The sequence below is a fragment of the Cavia porcellus genome, unplaced genomic scaffold (assembly GCF_034190915.1).
Source record: "Cavia porcellus strain 051 isolate PalLab524CR breed Dunkin Hartley unplaced genomic scaffold, mCavPor4.1 scaffold_24, whole genome shotgun sequence".
In the NCBI taxonomy this organism is placed as follows: Eukaryota; Metazoa; Chordata; class Mammalia; order Rodentia; family Caviidae; genus Cavia; species Cavia porcellus.
Window position 1 is genome coordinate 49329311 of NW_026947507.1, and position 16185 is coordinate 49345495.

Consider the following 16185-nt stretch of genomic DNA (forward strand, 5'->3'; position numbering starts at 1 on the left):
CCAACTAGTCATCAGGTCACTGGGTGATAAGGCTAAGACCATGGCTTCTCCTCCTGTGCTGCTCATTTTCCTCTATTGAAGGACACATTGTCACGGCAAATAGATTGCCCTTCCGTCAAAGATTCAAAGATTCACAGCCTTTCCATCAAAGATACACAGGATTGTCAGAGGAATCTCTGTAATACTGCTGGGCATAACCAGGCTCTTCACAAAAATGTTTAATGGAGACTCTCCAGTACATTTCCTGCGGTTCATATAGGACCTCCAAGAAGCCAAATCAATATGCAAGGAAAATGCCTATTCACCTTGCCATTTTTGATATATGTAACAGACAGGCATAATTCACTGTCTTAAAATTAAAAATAGCCAGTGTTAACTAAATACTACTGCCTAGTGTACCACGGTTGGAAAACTACATCCTACAGGCCAAATCTGGCCCACTGCCTATTTCTATAAGTAAAGCCATGCTAAACACCGTGTCAGTTATTTATCTACACATTGTCTGTTCCAAGCTATAAAGCAGAGTTGAGTAGCTGTGACAAAGACCATCTTACTTACAAAGCTGAAATTATTTACTGTCTGGCCTTTTCTTCACCAAAAAGTTTGCTGACCTCTGTGCTAGATACTGTTCTGTTGTACTCTTGCACCCTAATTTGATGTGTATGACAATTCCACACAAAGATATAATTAATACTCTCATTCATTACAGTGTACAGAGGAAACCCAGGCACAAAATGGTTAAGTACATTGCCCGAGGTCATTCTGATGTCACTAAGGTCACTTGTGTGAAGTACTTTTGCTGGCAAGATCAGTACTGAATCCATGAAGGCTGGCTCCAGAGCCGGATTGCTGACCCACTGCATCCTGCACAACAGTGCCTCCTTAGAGACAGAGATTTAGATTCCAAGAATTTTAGGAAGTCATTCAAATTCATGCACGACCTCAACCTGAGCAGTCTGTCCCCCTGGCTAATATAATCATTCTGACTACATGTCAGATTTTAGCTCCTAGTAGATCCTCAATAAATTGTGAAACTATTCTATTAGGAAATCTCCCTACTGCAAAACTAATAAATGAAAAGTATAAAAATATTTTTTAAGCTTTCTGGTTAATGACTATGTGTGGGCTCTCAAAACCGAATCCCAGTTCCATGCAGTCCAAGCCCCATTCATTCCACCAGCAGACCAGTGCCCCACCCTGAGGACAGGATACTCACTGGCTCCAATGGGAAGGGCAGGAGGCTTCCACTGAACAAGGGCTTGGTGAGACCCAAACAGCACGGAGACATCCCTTGGGCAGCGTGGGACAGGGTATGGCTGGGTGGAGGAACCGAAAATGACCAAGTTACCAAACCCAAATTCTTCTATGTGAGTCAGGTCACATCCCACAATAAACTCATTAAAAGACATGGAGTCCTGTTGGAAAATGGCCTTGCCATCTGTCACAAGGAAGTCATTATTTTCACAAGCAAAGCTCTGCACATCAGCAAAGGGGAACTGAGGTACAACAGGATGGGAAGCAGAGCCATCTAGAAATGTTGACATGAAGACTTGGGTGGTGTCGTTGAAATAAATGATCCTCTTAGATTGTGGTTTTATAGCAAAATCCTTTAACGTGTAACTCTCCACAATGTGCACAGGCTTGACATCTCTGCCAGATGGCGTAGGGAGATCAACTCTGTGAATGCCATTTCTCAGCAGATAAAAGATGTACCTAATATGGAAGCAAAAGAAGCCTGGTGTGATTCAGTGCAAGGGCACAGCATCTGCTCAGCTAATTGCTTTAACCTGCTGCACAAGCAGAACCACATATCTCTGGAGCCACACATTCTCCACAGTGCAAAGGAATAAAGGTCATTACTAAATATATGCTCTATTCATTAAAGTCAGAAATTGGAAATTTTCAGTCTCATTTGTAATGTATAGTCTTTATTATAGGTGGCTTTTTAAAGAGCCACAGAATTTAAGAACAGAGTCTTTAAAGCTTTCAAAGCAAAGTATGTTATGTCAAAATTACATGGCTAAATATGTTATTTACCATAAAGTACTTTCCATCCATGCATTTCTTAAGTATAATTCCATCAGTAAATTTTCTTATGCATTACAAATAATAAATGGCAAAAAGCAAAATATTTAAGCTATTCACTTTCTAAATACACTGTTATCATTTTGCTATAACTACTTAACATTTGGAGTGGTCTACGTGGTTTTTAAATATCTACAATTGTGTTGGGCAATTATAAATGTTTGATTTTAGCAAACCAAAAAGAAATATCCCACAAATGACCAAAGCAGTTGGTCAAGACCACCCAGCAATCAGGAGAAAGAAGTCAATGGAGAGGCAAAACACCACACCCAATCGGAAGCAGAACGCTGTGATAGTAAAATAAGTAATCTCTCTTCTCTCTCTCTCTCTCTCTCTCTCTCTCTCTCTCTCTCTCTCTCTCTCTCTCTCTCTCTCTCTCTGTCTCTCTGTCTCTCCCCCCCCCCTTTGAGACAAGGTCTCACTATGCAATTCAGCCTGGCATTGAGCTCACTTCATAGCCCAGGCTGGCCTTGAACTTGCAACATGTCTCCTGAGTGCTGGGATTACAAGCTTGCACCACCATGCCCAGCTAGTAATCTCTTAATAATGAAAAAGAAAGAATACCATGAACATAGATCCCTGATAATCAGATCTTGAAATGGATTTTTAACTAAAATATAAAATCATTCATTTGCAGGTACTTAATTTAGAATTTGTGGTCACAAATACAGATGCTAGCAAAAGTATACTTTTACTTGGTAAATTCCCATTAATACAACCCAGTGGCTTGGCAGCATTTCAGCCTCCATCACAACTGAGAAATCATTTTCCTGACATTACTCAGTCCATTCTTATTCCTCTTATTGACCATTCCAAATCTTTATCCATATGCTCAAGACTCTCACACTACAGGCATGTCCCAAAATATAAACTGCGTTTTAGAATGCAAAGCTAATTTCTTTTTCTTAAGACAGAATACAGCAGGAGGAAAAAAAATGGTTCTTCCCGAATTTAGAACTGTTAATAGAATTTGGAAGAATTTCAGAGTAGGGGCTGGGGATTTAGCTCAGCGGCATAAGCGCCTGCCTTGCAAGCAGGCAGTTGTGAGTTCGATATCTGGTACCAATAAAAACAAAAAAGACAAAAAAAAAAAAAAGAATTTCAGAGTAAACAAAGGGAAACATAATTATAGTATGGATGCACACTTCTTGTATAAAGCAGGGAGTAGTGCAAAGACCTTGATTACTACTTTGGAAGGGAGAGAGAAAGAGAAAGAGAGGTGGGGAGTGGGAAGAGGAGGACAGTGGGGAGAAGAAACAGCAAGTGTGAGAGCCCAAGAACAAAAGGAGAGAAGACTTAAGAGGTGACCGCAAGCAGAGGCTCAGTGAGAGAATCTTCAATCATGCAGAATGACAGCATAATGCCAGGCATACCAGATGTTCTGTGAGAACAACCTAAATAACTACTGCCACAGGGGGAGAACCACCAGTGTCTTCTGAGATGCACACCATGTTGGAAATTATGAAGCTGGGAAACCAAGCAACTAGCCTGCTTCCCTGCTAAGCAATAGTGAACCTACTGGTGCACGGCCTAGAGTCAAACATCCCACTTCCCCAACCCACTTCTCCTGTCCACCCGTTAGCAAATGGGAACCAGAAATCTGAGCATGTCCTGGGAGGTTGACTATAGCAAATAAGGGGGATTTCCTTCTACCATCTCTTTGAAGGCAAATATTTTTATTACTGTTTTGCTCTATTCTGATTAATGGTACTGCTCTATTCAATATTCTGTTTTGAGGGGGTTGGAGGTTTAGCTCAGCGGCGTAAGTGCCTGCCTTGCAAGCAGGCAGTCGTGAGTTCAATCCCTGGTACTGACAAAAAGGAAAAAGACAAAAAAAATTCTGTTTTGATAAGTTCTATAATGTTCTGTATTTCATTTTATTTTGATATGCATGATTGAAAGAACAACTATTGTAAAGATAACAAAATATACTGTGATATCTATTACTGTTATCCCAGTAACCTGCTGTGAAGTTCTGTACCAATTTCACTGTATGATCTTAGTTGGCTTCATTCTGTCTTGTTCTGTTGTATTTTACTACTTTCAAAATAAAATTAAAAAAAAAAAAGAAACTACTGCCAAGAGCAATGTGCTGGTTTTTACAGAAATTTTCCTGTCCTGGTCCAGGAAGATGATTAGGAAACCAGCTCTGCTGCAAGACAGCCAGACTTGGTTCCACTGCAAAGCAGCTTCTTGGACAATTACTAAGTCAACCTGGGCTTCACTTCCCTCATACTAAGTGAGAGTAGCCTCTCCATGGGGTTGACAAGGATAAAGTGAATTATTGGAAGTAATACACTTAGAGCACATTAGTATAAATACTACTTATGATCATTTCTAGTCATATTTCAAAATCTAAGCACAAATAATTTCATCATATCCTACTGGGGGAAAGCCACTGAATTTCTCCATAAAATATCTTTGAAGAATTTACTTAGTAGATAAAGGTCATTATCTTCAGAATGAGTCATTTTATATAATTACTGAGAGCAAAGTTACATTTCATAGGATCTTAGACATTTATAAATAAGTTTTAGTGCATCCTTGGCTACTTCATAGGATTTTTAAAAATATTATATAATTCTGGAATTCACTCAGATCTAAATGAAAATGAATCTAGTAAAACTGAAAAAGCATATACAGAAAATTTCAATTTTTAAGTCAATAATGAATAATCTTTTTTCAAGATAATCAGTTTATTTTTTAAATCAGTTTATTTAAAATAAAATTTTATGGCTATTTTTTTCCACTCAAAGTGAAAACAATTTTATTTCTTACAAGAAAGAAAAAATGTTTACTTTTATCCACATTGCCCTTGTTTATTGGTCCCTAACTTGTTATTATCTGAATATATTTTCAAACTTATGGCCCCAAAATAACTTTCTATATTTTTGTCTTTCCCATTCATGTACACTTGGGATTCACAAAATCTATTCACAGTAAGTGCTTTTTTTAATTTCAGAATACCTCAACTGGGTGTTATTTTCTCTATATAAACAGATAAACAGTCATAGAGTTCCTCGAGATCCTACTGCAGTTTAACATCACAGTGGAGCTCAAATATGTTCATTTCTTTTGTGAAAGGAGAAAAAACTACTATGCTATTAAAAACTGCACTAGTAGTTAACCATAAAATTCTGTGTCCTAAAGATAGAGGCCAGTAGTTTTCCTGACAAGAAAAACAGATCAAAGAGAGAACTGCTCAGCATAGGTGTGCAGGCAGTCAAGGGGCCTCTCGTCAGGAGCACTGAGGGGGAAATGTGCTGAGGGTAACAATGCCAGGCTAGAACTCGGGTCCCTCAGCCCCTGGCAAAAGTCTTTCCTGTACACCTATATTTTGCTATAAAGGAAGAGTCAATCAAGTTTGAAAGAAATGTTTGCTGGTTCTTTGGAATGAAAAATTTGCTTGGAAATGTGCTTGAAATAAGATGCATAGATCAGCTCATCTGGTGTTACAATTGCATGAGCAAGCAAAGTTCACCAAGATTTTCAACAGTGGAAGAGAACCCATCCTCACAAGCCTGACACTTACCCATTGTAGGCATCAGCCACAAGTTTTTGAGGTGTGATAATAGAGGGTGGGGTAATTTCCTCAAAATTTGAGCAGCTCTCTAAATCACACACATACACCTAGAGAATCAAAAATACATCAGAAGGTTCATGTCTGTTAGTATTCACTTTGTTCAACAAGCATTTCCCAAGCATCTATCCCTTGCCTGGCATTGTGCTAATCACTGATCACTCTCAAAACAAAAGCAACCCTTAAAACACTAACATATTGTATAACCTAGTGAGTTTATATCCTGTAGGCATCAATGAAATACCATCTCTACTTCCCAGCTTATGGAGGCACCCACCTATTTTTAACATTTAAACTGTATCTAGGCTTATGAGCTTCCAGCTCTAATGATGGCCTTTACTCATTGTGATGGGATTTTACCTTCCAAAGAGATAGAACTGAAATATAAAACTCCGTAGAAACCTACTAAATGTAGCCCTGATTATTGTATAATAATGTATACGATACACTTGCAGCTGACTATAGTTGTGATGGGCTAACAATTACACAGGTACCACCACTGCATTATGGCAGATGAATTATGATTACTACAAGCTCATGACTCTGGAAAATCATGAATAAAGATGACTTAATGACAAGTCAGTACTGGGTAAACACTAGATTCTTGCAGACCAGAGCTATGATTCATTGCTAAACTGTCTAAAGTAGGTACATACTCACTGAATAGATATTTAACAAGATAATTATGATGATTGGTAAATGCACCAAAATATGCACATCAGTCTCAATATTCAGTTATGCCTTTTAAATTCTCCAACTAACCAGGTCATTCATGATGAAGTACATTCTCTGGTAAAGCCAGTCTGTGGAGATGGAAGAAATCAGGCCTGAACCTCTGTAAAACACTCTCAGGTCAGACACATTTGACATGTGGACAGCCTCCTTCATCCATATGTGAGTTCCCTCAGAGAAATAAACAATTTGCCAGTGCACATGAACAGATATACCTAGAAGAGCCACACATTTACATTATTATGCAGCAAGAGGATAGGAAAACTTCACAAGAAAAAAATTTTAAAATATTTAATAAAGATTAAAACTGAAGTCCTATTCTTGAAGACCATAGTCTTCTAAATTTGTCCAACATATATAGAATAATACTTTTAGAAGACTTTAAAATATCAGAAAGACCATTTTCTTGGTTTGTGGCATTTTGCTTTTGGTTTGTTTTGATCCTGAAGATTGGACTCCAGGCCTCATGCACGCTAAGTACATGCTGCATTTAAGCACCACTTCTAGATCCAAACATACTTTTAATATTCTCGTATCCTATAAGTATTTCTTCCAGAAATTCTATGTTTTTTTTTTCATACTGAGAAAATATTTCTGTGGAACTCACCTGTAATATTATGGTGTATAGCATCTGACCAAAGACAATGTGCTTCATCTACTAAGTGTTTTAGAGACCTCTTTCTTAAAGACATTTTTCTGGATAAAAAGAGCCACTGCTCCTCTTCTTGAACTGAAAAACAGCATAATTTGCAGACAGTATGCACACTAACACAAATTCTTACTTAAAAACAAGAACAGTCAGATTTTCTCTTGAAGGCATTGGGGCATTTCATGTGTGGTATGACATATATTATTCCACAATAGGGTGTGGCAGAAAGTACAGTGGCCATGAAGCAGGACTCCTGTATTTATAGGTATCTTTCCTCCTGCAGACATCAATCAAGCCTCAACCTTGAGAGTCTGCTGGGTGGATGTGGTCCAGGCCTGGCCAGAAGCAAGGGCCACACACACTGACAGACAATGGTAGTCTCTGGATTGTCTTCAACATCTCTCCCTATGAGGCAAAAAAAAAATGTCCTTGAAGGATGAAATCTGATCCTGTTCACCTGGAGGCCAAGGCAGGGTCCATAAGTGATGGACACTTTGAAAGCAATGAAGAAACATCAGGAGATAATCACATCCCAGCGTTGCCCCTGCTCTATATTTAACTTGCTCTGTGGACATAACTCTTATATAACACAAATACTCTTTCAAAAAATACTCTCCTTTCCCAGAGTGTGGAAATAGCCCCAAAAACCTAGAGGTTAGTGTTAGACAGAAGACAATATCCACTAGCATAAGCTTGTGCAGGCAAGAGTAAGGGGGAAGGATCCAGTCAACAGATGGAGCTCTGGTAAAAAGAGAAAACAGACTCCGAGAATTCTGAGTCCTTATTATTCAAAACTCTTTTACAGTTTCCAAATAAATGTCTAGTGCTTCCAAGAAAATCTTTTCATGTGTTACCGTGTTCAGATAGGCATAATACAGGAAGTGTCTGATCACATTAAAATACCAAAAAAAGTACTTACAAAATCATAATAAAAGATAATATGACAGACTGAAAATTCAAAATGGAAGATGTAAATTATAAAAATCTATATGTACTTAAAAACAAAGACAGGAGCAAAGACGTCTGACAGAAAAACACCTAACATAAAGTAGAAGTTAAGACAGAAAGGTTTTGTGTATCCCAAAATGTGTAAACATAAATCTACATTACAGAGTTAAACTGACACTAAAAATTTAAAACCATTTTTAAAATTTTTAACTTTTGACACTTCAGAGAACATGGCGGAGAGATAGCAGCAGCTACGGAGGCTCTCTGAAAGACCCAGCTTAGAATTCAGGAATGGTGTAGAATAAGGAATCATAAGCAAGAGGAGATAAGCCCCGCTGACCCAAGAACGTACTCGGCTGAGAGAAACCAACTGGGAATGCAATCCTGGTGCTATAACAGGAACAGAAAAGCCTCAGTGTGGAAGCTGGAGCAGGCGCCATTGGAAGCCACGATTTGGGTTTCCCGCTGCTGCTGCTGCGTCTACATTGGCTCAGCAGGGACAGAGACACACGAAAGCTGAGAACGGGAATCAGTGAATAGAGTTGAAAACACGACAGGCGGGGAGCTGTGCATTGACCTGCGGTGAGTGAGAGAAACTGGGACTCTTCCAAGGTCTAGGAGACTCCAACAGAGGACATTCTGGGACCGGGCAGACTTGCAGGAACAGGGCGCTGCAGTGACTTCAGTCATGTATCCCCCTCACAAGCAGGATTCGTGAGCAGTGCCTAGCCTACATGACGCTGCTGGCTGAGACCCACTAGGCGAGCACAACCCAGGTCCCAGAGCCTGAAGGTAGATTGACCTGGAGGGGCGGGCCCTGCATAGGCTGCCTGGTCTGCAACTTCCTGGTGTGCTGCGGTGGGCGGGAACACCTAGCCAGTGCAATTCAATCAGACTGTGGCTGACAGGGAAGAAAGCTGGGCCTCCTATATACGCTTGCATATATAAGGAACAAAGAATATGGGAAGAGGCAGCAACAAGAAAGGCTCCTCGGCCCCCAATCCTGAGAAAGAGGCAATAGCAGACACAGCACCAATAGATATAAAGCGCTATCTCCAGAGCCTCATAGACAAGTTCAGGAATGAAGTTATTAATGACCTGAAGCTAGACATAAGCAGAATAGTTAGAGAAATGCTAAACACCACCCAAGAGAAAACAGATGGTGGAATGGAAGAACAGAAAAAGAGGGGAGAATTGTTTAATGGAGAAAATAGAGAAAGCATAGAATATGCGAAGCAGATTCAAAGAGATTACCAGGAAACTAAAAACTCTATCAAAAACTGGCATAACAGCTTGAAAGAAACTAAGGACAGATTATCTGAACTGCAGGCCAGATTTGTAATATGGGAGCATGAAATGAAAAACTTCTTAAAAATAAAAAGAAACAAACAGCAATAATACAAAGACTAGAAGATGATAAGAGGGTCTATAACTTAAGGATTAAGAACATAAAAGAAGAAGTAGGGACATAAACAAATGAACTACAAAAGCTATTCACAGAAATAATCCAGGAGAATTTTCCTAATTTAGCAAAAGGTAAAGATACTCAGTTGTATAAAGCATACGGACCCCAGCCACCTACAACACAAACAGAGCAACACCCAGGCATATAATAATTAAAATTCCAGAAATCCAATACAAGAACAGAATATTAAAAGCCATCAGAGACAAGAAACAGATCACTTACAAGGGAACACCCATCAGAATTACAGCAGACTTCTTGGCACAAACCATCAAATCACAAAGAGCATGAGGGAAAATAATTCAAGCTTTGAAAGATAATAATCTCCAGCCAAGATTGAGATATCCTGCACAACTCTCCCTGGAAATTCATGGAAAAACAAGGTGCTTCCAGAATAAAGAGGAACTAAGGGAATATGCAACCACCAATTCAACACTACAGAGAATACTGCAGGATATTCTAAAAAAGAAAAATACGAAGAATCCATACATAGTGGCAGAGAGGCCACAATGAATGGAGCAGAAAACAAAATGAAGAAGACAAACTGATAACTAATGACAGAAAAAGAGCTCAACAGAAATGTGGCAGAGAAGATTGGATGATAGGAACAGCTATTTTGGAGAAAATGACGTCTTAAGAGGTAATATGATTTAGTATCATCTTGTTTTGAAGTCTCATCAAGCTTTTGTTTTTCTGTCTCCATTGGGCTAAACAGGTTGTATCTTATTAGATTTTATTATATATGATAGTACAAGCAAAAACTTTTATAGACAAGGAGATTATACAGAAACCATTGTTCATTTTCTGTTAGTTGATTCTAAATACCCTGTAATACTGACATTCTCTTAAATGGTTTTACATTGTTTCGATATATTTGATGCTACAGTATACGAAGTTATACTCAAAGATTTCAAGGAAAGAGACAATATGGTAACTACTTTTATGTCGGGATTATCTTTTTTTTTTATTTAAAGAAAAGGAAACGAAAAAAAATACATGGAGATAAAATAAAAAAAAGGGTAGAAATAATACTAAATTATAGACAAACAAAAGGTAAGAAATTGCCGGTTGATAAGTTACAAATTGTCATCTTCGAAATGGCTGTTCAGGTTATAGAATTAAAGTATTTAGAATGACATTCAAAAAAGTGACCCTACAAACCATTCTGCTCTATGGTCGAACAAAAGCTCCGTAATATGATTATCAGTCCCACCTATTTGTTTTACATCTCAAAGAGGGTAAGGTTAACCATATCAAATCAGAACAGAACATTTAAAAAAAATAAAAGACAATTTAAAGAAATACAGATTTCAAAGCAAGTCCACTGGAGATCTTCCTTATCTAACTGTCTCTAGCTTCTTACAAATAGTTGTCCCTAACTTCACCCACTTTATATACTTATTGCATATTATAGAACTAATCAAATCATTACAGGATGATGAAGTCTTTTTAGGTCCTCAAGTTCCAAATTAGGGAAGACAATAGCAACTACCATCGCATCTCTCATTCTCTCTGTGATAGCCGTCCCCATCTCTGCATATGCTGAAGTTGAGCTGAAGAAACCAGTCCAATGTCATTCTAATCAGCAAACAATAGATTGCTAGAATTTATATTATAATGCTACAAAATAAGCCTCGGGTTTTTCAGGTCTCTTCCTCAGAGTATTTGTTCCTATCCTCTTTGTATTATAGGGAAAACCAAGTCATAATAAGACAGCGAAACAATTTCCTAGAAAAACATGCAATGGATAAGACATATAAAACTATAATATAAATGATCTTCTGTAGCTACTATGTTTTCTCTTGTTATTTTCAATAGATTTGTCCACAACACTGGCTTATTATAGTTAAACATACTATCACCTATTTTTATAAAAACTTATCTTTGACTGCATTGTAGTATTTGAGAGCTGTTACTAATTCATACCAGTATGGATATCCTTTACATCTTGTCATGCTCAGAGTAGTTGCCTCTACTTTTAGGGTTGATTCTAACACGCATACCGATTTCAAATAGGATCAGTCAAGGCCAACCAATAGTCTTATGATTCAGATACAATTAAGATCAGTCATAGTAAGACAATGTAAGTAATACAGGATTTCAGCCTAAGTCAATAGGAAAGTAAGGATAGTTACCATGGTATAACCTGCTATTTTTGGTTCTAGAGGTCTGTGTCCTTAAATCTGACATGAGTAGACAGACCAGAACAAATTTAATTCAATCTAAATATGGCACTAGGACTACTGTGTCTTTTAAATAGTTATACACCATTAGCAATGACCTCTGCTTTTTTTTTTAATATAGTTTCAGAGCTGTCTCTACTAAAGACTAGCTTACCGTCTCTGCCTCATGTCTGCTACTCCACTTTTCTGCTATAATTTGTCCACCTTATTCCTTCATTCCATTGTCTGCCCCGTTCACTGAGGCCTCTCTGCCACTGTAGCTGTAATCCTGATATCTCTTCCTCTCTTTCTCTGTAATGTCCTTCAGCGCTCTCTGTAGGGTTGGATTGGTGGCCACGAACTCCCACAGTTCCTCCTTGTCTTGAAAGTATCTTATTTCTTCATTAATTTTTAGAGAGAGTTTTGACGGATATATGAACTTAGGTTGCATATTTTTTTCCTTCAGGACTTGGAATATTTCTCCCCACTCCCTTCTTGACTTAAGAGTTTGTGTTGATAAGTCTGCTGTTATTTTGATAGATTTCCCGTTATAGGTAACCTGCATCTTTTCTCTGGCTGCTTTTAATATTCTGGTTTTTTGGTGGATTTCTGGGATCTCGATTATTATATGCCTAGGCGTAGATCTGTTTTGGTTGTAGGTAGCTGGTGTTCTGTATGCTTCTTTTATCTGGATATCATTTCTTTTTGCTATATGTGGGAAATTTTGCTTTAATATATCTGTGAATATTTTTTGTATTTCATTTTTGGATGTTCCTGTTTCCTCACTCACATTCTTCATTCTTAGGTTATGTATCTTTTTATCATCTTCCAGTTTTAGAATTGCTTCTTTCTGGTTCCTTGCTATTTTTAAGAGGCTTTTTCTTTCACGTTCATAAGCCCTAAATCTCTCTTCAAGTTTCAGAAGGTTGTCTTTAGTTTCTGTCAAGGCATTTTGCCAATATTCAATGGAGTTTTTAGTTTCCTGATATTCTCTTTGGATCTGTTTCATGTATTCTAAGTTATGCTTAAATTCTTCTTCAGATGCTTCTCTTTCTTTTCTGATTTCCTCAGTTCTTCCATCTGTGTTCTCTTGGGCGGGGCTTGTCATTTCTTTAATTAATCTCTTTATATCTTGCCTCACTTGGATCAGGAGTACATCTTTAAATTCCTCTATGAGATCATGTAAGTACTTTTTAATTTCGGCTGATGCTGTGTCAAGTAGAGGATGGTTACTGTGTTTGTTCTCTTCAGTGTTTAGTTCTCTTGGGTTTATTTTGTCCTGTTGAACAGCTGGAGATTTTTTTTATTTTTATCTCTTGTCATGTTTCTGGTTTCTTTCAGACTGTCCTGGACTGTCCAGGACTGTCCAGACTGTCTCTGGCCCTCTCCGAATTGCTTAGGGCCTCTCAGAAGCGTGCTGACTTGAGTTTTTGCTGTCCTCCCCAATTTGCTGTTATCTGGGGTAGGCTGGGATGCAGGGGCGGTACAGTCTAGTCTCTAGCCTCTGTGTCAGTTAGTTCATAAATTAGGCTGTACTTTCTGGTTGTCACTGAGTTGTGACTATTTTGTATCCGCTTATTGGGCTCCAAGCAGAGGCTTGGTTTAGCCCCAGTAGCTCCTGCCAGTTCTCTTTGAATCAGAAGCAGCTGAGTAATGGCACAGGATTCTGCCCAAGTCCCAGCCGTTCTCTTCCAAACCTCTCTGTGACAGGAGCACCAGAAAAGCAGATCTGCCCAAAACTAAGATGGCTCCCACTAAGTTCTCTGTGTGGAGCTGAAGCTAGCAAGTAATCAGGCTCTGCCAGGACTCAAGATGTCTTCCACCAGCCCTCCCTACAAGGGGACCTGGTGATGTCACCAAGCTGCGGTTTCTGCCGCCAGGCTAATATGTCTGCACCAGACTCTGTGTTATTGATTTCCCCGTGGTGGTGGGCCAGCTGCTCTCTGGCCAAACCCAGCCGCCGTGGGGTTCTCTGTACTCACCAGAGTCCGGTGCAAGTCCTCGTTCCGGGACCGCCGCACACCAAGCTGTCCACTTTTCCCGCACTCCCGGCACAACGTTGACCGGTCAGATATCTGTGCGCCGTTTAGATTTGAAATGCCAGAGCTTTGTGCATCCGCTCTGGTGCAGCGGTGCAGAACTGGCTGCTACTTGGAGTCTCGGTCCGGGTCTCCGTTTCCCGCAGACCCCAAAAACAACTCAGCTTTTCGTGCTGGGTCCACAAGTCTGTTTGTTGATTTAAGGTCGCTGGATTTGCAGCCTCCCGATATCCGCGTTGAAGGTCTCAGCACGACTTTATTTTTTTTTTTTTTAATTTTATTTAAGGAGAAAAGAAAAAAAAAGCAGGGAAAGGGTACAAGTTATACAGATTTACAGAAAAAAAATGAACAGTAGGAAATCACTAGTTAATGGATTACATATTGTCATCTTAGAAATAATTGTTCAAGTCACAAAATTAAAGCTTGTAAAGTGGACATTCCATCAACGATACTGCAAACAGTTCTGTTCATTGATCCAATAAAACTCTGTGATATCATTTTCTATCTTATGCACTTAAATATACATGCAGTTATATAGTTTGGAGCACTTTCTTTTCCTCTCTTTTGTACCATGACTATTACACATTTTGGGTTTCATTGCTCCCACGGTTCTTAGTACTTTTTTGGAAGAGAGTAAAACCAAATGCGACATAACAGAACAGAATCGGTCAAGTCAAAAGGGTGGACATAATAGATAATGTAAAAACATAATACAAGGTGATCAACAATGGTTACTATAATGCCTCCCGCTATCTCTAATAGAATTGCCTATATCGTTAGTTATAATACAATTGAACAAAACAGTAAAGAATAAAACCAACAAAACCAAAACATTGGAGACATTGTAGGTCTTCAAAAGTAGATAAAAGTCAACAAGAATGGGCGTCATAATGAATCTCATTATCTTCACAGCTGATGCCTAAACTTTCGAACCTGATACTATCCAGCAAAACAGAATAGGGGAACATCAGTTAAAAACCAGATGGTGAGAGTAATACAGGGCTTTAAATCAAAGTAATGAAAAGTCAAAGTGGGTTACTATAATATATCCTGCTATTTTTTTCCTTTAATTAAAAGGATAAAGATAAAAAAGTAAATAATGGAGTGGAGATTGAGATAAAAGAGGGCATAACAACGAAACAGCGCAGATCAAAACATAACCATTTAAGCAGAATAGTGTTTCACCACCAGATAATTCTAACCTAAAAGTAGTTACTATATTGTCTTTCTTTGAAATCCTTGAGTACAACTTCGTATACTGTAGCATTAAGTATATCAAAACGATGTAAAACCATTCAAGAGAATGACAGCATTACAGAGTATTTAGAATTGACTAACAGAAAATGAATAATGGTTTCTGTATAATCTCCTTGTCTTTACAAGGTTTTTGCTTATACTATCGTACATAATAAAATCCAGTAAGATACAACCTATTTAGACCATTGGAGACAGAAGGACAAAAGCTAGATGAGACTTCAAAACAAGATGATACTAAATCAGTATTACCTATTAAGATGTCATTTTCTCCAAAATAGCTATTCCTATCATCCAATCTTCTCTGCCTCATTTCTGTTGAGCTCTTTTTCTGTCAGTAGCTGTCAGTTTGTCTTCTTCATTTTGTTCTCTGCTCCATTCGTTGTGGCCTCTCTGCCATTATTTCTGGATTCTTTGTATTTTTCTTTTTTTAGAATATCCTGCAATACTCTCTGTAGAGTTGAATTGGTGGCTGCAAATTCCCCCAGTTCCTCTTTATCCTGGAAGCACCTTGTTTTTCCATCAATTTCCAGGGACAGTTGTGCAGGATATCTCAATCTTGGCTGGAGATTATTATCTTTCAAAGCTTGAATTATTTCCCCCCATGCTCTTCGTGATTTGATGGTTTGTGCCGAGAAATCTGCTGTAATTCTGATGGGTGTTCCCTTGTAAGTGGTCTGTTTCTTGTCTCTGACAGCTTTTAATATTCTGTTCTTGTATTGAATTTCTGGAATTTTTATTATTATATGCCTGGGTGTTGCTCTGTTTGGGTTGTAGGTAGCTGGGGTCCTGTATGCCTCATACATCTGAGTATCTTTACCTTTTGCTAAATTAGGAAAATTCTCCTGGATTATTTCTGTGAGTAGCTTTTGTAGTTCACTTGTTTGCATCCCTACTTCTTCTTTTATGTTCTTAATCCTTAAGTTATGGATCCTCTTATCATCTTCTTGTCTTTGTATTATTGCTGTTTGTTTCTTTGTTATTTTTAAGAAGTTTTTCATTTCATTCTCCCATATTACAAGTCTGCCCTCCAGTTCAGATAGTCTGTCCTTAGTTTCTTTCAAGCTGTTATGCCAGTCTTCTATAGACTTCTTGGTATCTTGGTAGTCCCTTTGAACCTGCTTCACATATTCTATGGTTTCTCTGTTTTCTCCATCAAACAATTCTCCCCTTTTTTTCTGTTCTTCCATTCCACCGCCTGTTTTTTCTTGGGTGGTACTTAGCATTTCTCTAACTATTCTGCATACTTCTAGCTTCAGGTCGTTGATAACTTC

The 16185-nt window shown here is 38.4% G+C and overlaps 1 protein-coding gene across 5 annotated transcripts in view; it reads right to left on the bottom strand.

Moving 5' to 3' along the window:
• Ros1 (ROS proto-oncogene 1, receptor tyrosine kinase) overlaps positions 1-16185 on the bottom strand; it is a 140848-nt gene that overhangs the window by 83309 nt on the left and 41354 nt on the right. For all 5 annotated transcript variants that reach the window (XR_010042720.1, XM_023561601.2, XM_063235032.1 and 2 more), the window contains exons 10-13: positions 7005-7127; positions 6428-6612; positions 5618-5715; positions 1217-1713 (exon numbers count right to left, since the gene is read on the bottom strand). Coding sequence is in view for 4 of the 5 variants with exons in the window: in XM_023561601.2 (XP_023417369.1) it covers positions 1217-1713; positions 5618-5715; positions 6428-6612; positions 7005-7127 (903 nt within the window). In the remaining variant the exon portion in view is untranslated. The remainder of the gene's footprint in view (positions 1-1216; positions 1714-5617; positions 5716-6427; positions 6613-7004; positions 7128-16185) is intronic.